Here is a 6,906-nt window from a genome sequence, read left to right as displayed (position 1 = left end):
CACATTGATGTCTTCCAAGAATGGACTAAACACATAGAGATTGATTGTCATTTTATCCGTTATCATCTTATCCATGGTGCTCTCAAGTTACTCTTAGTCTCCTCTCAAGATCAATATGTAGATATCTTCACTAAGTCATTTCCTAAGGGATGTTTTCATGCTTTGATTGACAACCTCAAGTTGGTCCCACATCCACCTTGAGTTTGAAGGGGATTGTTAACATGTAATAGGCTTGTGGGCTTTAGGCCCACTTTACTTGTCTTGATTAGCACACATATAAAGGCACTCTTGTATATGTTATTGCTTGAGAAATACAATACTATTCATTCCGTATTTCAAACAAAAAAAATAGCATCCAACTGATTGAGAAAGTTCAGGGATCAACTACTAAGACACTCATGCAACAAATAATAAATAACTGAAGTAATGGTCTTAATCATTCATCACGGAAATTTGGATACAAAGTGTCAAGATTGCTTGGAACAACATTAAATTGTCTATGAAAAAGAGTAGGTGTATATATATAAATCTCTTGTGAATGAACATAACAGGTTACTTTTGTACAAAGAACAACAAAACTTCAGATAACATATAAAATAACAATGTGAACATTGGGATTTTTGCATCTGCCTATTATGGCTTCCAGGGTGGTGGGGGTGGTGGGGTCTGTGGATAGAGTGGAGGAACCGCTGTAAATATGGTATTTTTGTCAATGCCATTGCCAGCAGTGGTTGTCAGGGATACAAGTGCTGCAACCAGTCCAGCATTTCCGGCCATAGTTGGCTCAGTGTTATTATAATGGTCACGCAAATCACTGAACTTGTCAAACTGATCAGGCCCTCCAACCATGGCTCCTGCGATATTGTTGGGATTGGCATTGTTGGTGTTGAACCACTTCCACCCCCCGTTGCAGGAGTAATATTTATGGTCATTGGGTGTTGATGCACCTCGGTGATGTACATGTCTAGGAAACTTGTTGCCATACCCCACAACATAGCTCATTTTCATGGGGTTCTTACCCAAGATATAGTCCATCTGCATAAAAGCAAAAGGAAAAAGCATTCTAACATTAATTTGACAGGTAAATTCTAGTGGGTGCATATGAAGATTAGAACAAAGACATACTATAATGTCATGCAAGAATCTGTGAGATTAATGAGAAGTATGGGAGGAATACGATACCTGGGAGGTGGCAAAACTTCGAAGAACATCTGATGGAATATAATTGTTGCCACAATACCATCCTGGAACGCCGGAGGCATTCAAATAATCAACAAACAGAGATGCCAGGAAAGCAGCATTAGCCACATACTGCAGATCTTGTGGCCCTCCACGGCTCAGCATGATCAAACCCCCTGCAAAGGTTTTCACAGGTCATGCATCTAATCTTAGTCAACTAAATTCTACTTAGGGGTGCTTCAATGCATGCCATTGATGACATGCACCAGTTTATTGGAGAAATCAAACACCGACCATCAAACGCAAATGCTCTCATGTAAACATTGACAGTGATTCCAATTTCCATGGGATGTATAAAAATATTCTAGGATTTTAAAGTACAACAAAGAACTAGCATTGTATTCTCATTTGTGTCTTCTTAAGTTACTAGCTGGGGAAGTATGTCCTAAATGAATTAAATGTAATATAGTTTAAATTTTGTAAGCACAAATGCATCAATGCATTGATGACTCAAAATGCATGCATAATTGATTTAGGCATTCTCTTGAACACGTGCATAAGTGTAGCTTTCACAGGTATATATCAGAAGCCTGATTTGCAAATATAATTATCAATTCTAATCCAAGGGGGATGGCATTTGCAAATTGACCTCCCAACCCTTACTAGAAAAGAGAAAAAACAAAATGAATAAACAAAAGGACTTTCCACATGTTAAAAGAGTTCATTGGAACAGGATGCTGTCAAAATCCCATTAGCAAGGACTAGAACTAATTATTGTGCAAATCTTATCCCTAGATGTCTTTAGGTAATTAAGAGTCCAAACTGCACAAGCCTAATTGTGAAGTACTACCAAAAAATCATTGAGAAACTTAATGAAATAAACTATGTCACATCTGGATTGAACGAGATTAAAAAAAGGTGAGATCCTACATACCATTAGTCCAGTTGAAGACGTGGAAGTTGTGAAGATAAGAGCACATGTTAAGACCTGTCACATTATGATACATCTGCAACATGTCCTCATAAGGGTAGCCAGGGTTCAAGAACAGCCTGAGCCTTGTTAACAATAGCATGGCTGATGGTAACTTGTTATTCCAACTTGGCACACTAAAGTCTGGAATCATGTAAAACGCTTTGGCATTCTTAGGGATCCCAGGGTTGGTTGCCAGTGAAAGATAGCTATTATTTCCTGTGGCATAGAACAACCATGCTGCACCCCACATGTACTCATCATAATAGCCGGTGGAGTTATAGTAAGGAGCAATATCAGCAGGGTAAGGACGACTATATGCCGTCCGTTTTCCACTGTCCCTGGCAAAGGCAAAGAGTGTTTGTGCACCTTTGATGAGTTTCGTGGAGTACACGTTATCATCCTTGAAAACTATAGAGGCTGCAGCTAAGGCTGCTGCCATTTCCCCAGCAAGGTCGGGTCCTGATTGGCAAGTTAGTGTAGGCCGCAGATAGTCCATGTCTTCTGGTTTCTGCCAGCAGTTGTGATCATCTGGTGTTTGAGAGCCATTTCGATGTCCACCAACCTAGCAGCAGATGAAGACATTTTAGGTGTTAGTCATGTTACATATATTGTCTTCCTCCAACCCAAGTATATGGTGTGTGTGTGTCACATTAATTGTAGCCATTTTAGCACATACATCAGAACTATATCACTGCTGAAACAAAAAATGGTATTAAAGTTGAAGAAGTTTGATATATAATTCACAGAGTACGTTATCTGAATGACACAAAAGTAATGTCAACAGGGGAATAAGTATAAAATGAAGAATACCTGGCAATAGATCTTATTAATTTTGGTAGCAGAGGAATTGAAGGTTAGGAGCAAGTAGTCAGTGCCCCACTTAATGAGATCCCTAGCATGGTTGTACTCGTTAATGTTCTTATATTTGTCAGGATATTCAATCACACTCCAGCTTAGCATAGTCATGGAATAAGACATGGGAAAGTGAAACTTTATATTGTCTCCGGCATCATAGTATCCTCCAACCAGTCCTCCCTTCACATCAGTATCATTTCCATCATTTAGACCTGAATCTCCTCTCCAGGGAATGCCATTATTTTTGGGTAATTTCCCAGCTGCACCACATTTCACTTATCATTCATCTAAACTCTCTCTATATTTATCATTCAATTTTTTACCAATCAAAAAATTAGTTAATTTTTTTTTGCATATTTACTAATTACTACACTCATACTCTAATCATGCAAAGTTTGGAACAACATCATCTTCAATCATTATTATCATTATTATAATAGAGTGGCAATAATATACTTTGATAAACTAGTACAATTATATACTATACTACATAAATAAATAACTAGGAGTCTTTTTATTGCGCCAAAAAGTATAGTCAATTTTTCTCCAAAAAAAAAAAAAATATAGTCAATTGTTGACGAAGTCATAGGGATATTAAATTGCATTAATTTATTTCACTATAGACGATCCTCTAGTTCCATGTTCTTAAAATATAAACTCATTCAAAGCCTGAAAGGTTGACAAATTCCAAATAGATGTGAAACCGATAAAATGATTACCACGTCTAATTAAATAATAAAGTGAAACTCTACATCTACATTAAAATATCAATAAAAATTCATATAATCACCGGATAGAAATCTATATTTAATTTTTTAGATCTAAGTGTAAAGGTATGAGTGTAATAATACGGGAAAAATAAGAAAATGTTAAAAAATATTAGAAATTCTTTATATGTGGTGTGGAGACAGCAGAGCTAACATTTTGAATTCCACTTATCATTTCAGCGAACACTTCTCATTAATATATGTTATTTCATTAACCAAGCTTCACAATAAATTATTCTTAAAAATCACCTAACCTTTGACATTTCTCATTCTATGGGGAAGTACACAACAGAAAAAGTGATTCTCAATAAAATAATAATTGATTTTTTTTTTTGAGAAAAATATAATAATTGAGTATTAAAATTACATTTTTTGTGATTAGTAGCATATTAATTAATAAAAATTATATATTAAAATTTGTAGTATCCTAATTTAATGAAAATATAAAGGTGGATAGAAAAAGAGTAAGCAATAAAATAAAATAAAAGAAAAGAAAGTAGATCTTTCTTCTTTTTTTTTTGGTAAAGGCTGGCTAGATATTTCAAACCCCACGTCTTCCATTCCCAATAGCCACCTGGGTCAGTTGAAATTTCATGGCGTGATTACGGTTCTGGGACCCACACGGTGTTAGTCTATTCCAACCTGTCATTGTTTTGCGTCTGTCTGCTAAGTTTTGAAACCAACCCTTCAATTTTTTTTTTTAATCCTTGTTAATTTATAATTATAAGTTGAGATGTTTTATTGCCACAAGGAAAAGTCACATTTATTGATAACAGCTAAGGTTTTAGCTACATGTTAAAATAATAGGAAAATGTTAACTATGCCTAACTAAATTAATTTAGAAAGAATTTTTAGAACATTTTTATAAGAAAGAAAAAAAAATTACCTATTATTTTGAAGTTAGGCATAAAAGACCATGCCAACATGCCTAGGCTCATATTGCTAGGATGTGTGTAAAAGAAAGTCAATAGAAGGAACATTTTGTCTTTTGGCTTTGTGACTTACAAAGGAAGTTAAACTCTGCCCAAATCCTACCCCACCTAAGCCAAAGTTTTGGGGCCGCATCACGATCTTGATAACAAAGATTGGAGTTTCATGAAAGACATGCAAATTAGAAGTATGAACTACTAAAAGAACCGGATGGGATATACTCCAAAAGCCAATGAATTACACAATTTCTTATGCTATGTTCTGGATAAATAATATTTATGGATGGTTCAATGCTTTTGAGTAGATGAAAGAATGAAGTATTACATCATTTAAAATTTTAAAAGACATAGAATTCATAGGTAATTAAATTTATAACATTTAATCTAAAATATAAAATAGATTAATTTAAATTTTTTTTTTTTTAAAAAAGAAGAAGAAGAAGAAGAAGAAGAAGATCATTTTGTAGGAAACAAGTAGATCAAGATATAGAGAAAGAAAAGAAATTAAATTAAATTGATTATTAAGACTTTAAGAGCCAATTAAATTTTAACTTACATTTCTGGGCGTTGAAGAAGAGGAGTGCTTTGTGGAGGGCAACAGAGTAATTGTCAGGAGTGATAGGAGGAGACTTGTGGTTGGGCAAGGACTTGGCAATGATGATGGGAAGTCCAATGACGCAGAAAGCCAGCAGAATGGACCCCAAGATCCATTTGAGAGCCTTATGGCTAATAACAATGCACCCAAAGTCCACATACTTCTTCTTCTTCTTCTCTTGCGGCCCCAGCAGCCAACTTTGTTGTGTTTCATCTAGATTTTGATGATGATGATGATACAAGGCAGCACTGTCCCATTCCGAGGTTCGGCTCCTATCGTACTCGCCGGAGGTTGTCACTTCTCCATGGTTTATCTCAAATGAGCCTCCCCAGTTATTTCCAGTGTGCATGGTGCTAATTCAAGGAAAAGACTTTTATGTGCTCCCCAAATTTGTGTCAAAAGGAAAATAAAACAAAAATACAAGTGTGAATTAACGTGTTTGATCGGAGTGGAGTGAATTAAACGTTTAAAACAGCCTATTGGAGTCTTCTAAAGACTGTATTTTTGCAAGTATGATGAATGAAACGTACATAAATGAACGAGAAGAACAAGAATCAATAAATGAGTGAGAGAAAGAGAGACAAAATATGAAAACTGGTCTCTCTAATGTTTTACCTTCATGTAGTTGTGATTCATTGAACATAAATAAACATGTAGAGGGAGGAGAAAATAAAAACAATTGGTGAGACAGAGAAGGGAGAGTTGACTTGTGAGGGGAGAGAGATACAGAAAGATATTCTTTTTAATTGAGTAGCATATATTTTTACGTTCATATGATATTAGTTGTATTTGAAATTTTTGTTTGATTTGGTGGGACCTTTTTGATGGTTTTATTGTGGAATCAAAACTGAAAGCTAGCTGTGCTTGATTAAGATATTATCTTCTAAGAGGGTGTCATCCTAATCCAATCAACACGCATGGTGTAAAATTATATTTTCATGCCAAAAATAAGATCTCTTGTTAAGTATTTCTTTGGTAGAAGAAGGAAGTAAATTTTTGACTAAAATGCAAATAATACTCTCTAAATTTAACGAAAATTTATTTCAATTTTCTAACTTTATTTTTGTTCAATTGAGTTTTTTAAACTTCAAATTTATTCAATGCAGTTATTCCGTCAAATTTTATAAAAAAAAATTACCATTAAAAAATATATTTTAAATAATTAATAAAAATATTTTATAGATTTTTTATGTCAAATTTTTTTTTTTCTTTTAATTTTAAAAAACTCTTTTTTATTAGCTTTTTTCTTTAGTTAATTGCATACTTGACGGCAATTTTTAATGGAATTTAACAAAATGCTTGAATTTAATAAATTTAAAACTTAAATGACTCAATTGAATGAAAGTAAAATTAAAGGCCTGAAACGAATTTCAATTAAATTTAGAGGGTGCAATTTGCATGTTAGCCTAAAGTTTTAGTTAGCATATGCAGTATTTATGTTCTAACAAGATCTAATATGTTTAGATGAAAAGGTGGAGGGAAAAAAAGGAGAAAAGAGAGAGGAATGGTGACTAACATATACCATTTTTCCTTTCTCTCTCAACTTGATATAAGTTTTTTTTTTTTAATAACTAAGTTTGAAAGTTACAACATCATCTTTATTGATGC

The 6,906-nt window shown here is 34.0% G+C and overlaps 1 protein-coding gene across 1 annotated transcript; it reads right to left on the bottom strand.

The window, feature by feature from the left end:
- Window positions 1-415: 415 nt before the first annotated feature.
- On the bottom strand, window positions 416-6,000 carry LOC126691723 (endoglucanase 7). Its single transcript, XM_050386827.1, has 5 exons — window positions 5,260-6,000; window positions 2,963-3,267; window positions 2,114-2,714; window positions 1,183-1,355; window positions 416-1,035 (listed from the first exon to the last, which is right to left on the bottom strand). Exons 1-5 carry the CDS (start codon window positions 5,645-5,647, stop codon window positions 634-636), a joined length of 1,869 nt encoding a protein of 622 aa, XP_050242784.1. The 5' UTR covers window positions 5,648-6,000; the 3' UTR covers window positions 416-633.
- Between the last annotated feature and the right edge of the window lie 906 nt (window positions 6,001-6,906).

The sequence above is a fragment of the Quercus robur genome, chromosome 1 (genome assembly GCF_932294415.1).
Source record: "Quercus robur chromosome 1, dhQueRobu3.1, whole genome shotgun sequence".
In the NCBI taxonomy this organism is placed as follows: Eukaryota; Viridiplantae; Streptophyta; class Magnoliopsida; order Fagales; family Fagaceae; genus Quercus; species Quercus robur.
Note: the sequence above shows the minus strand (reverse complement) of the source record. Positions and strands in the feature narration are given on the sequence as shown.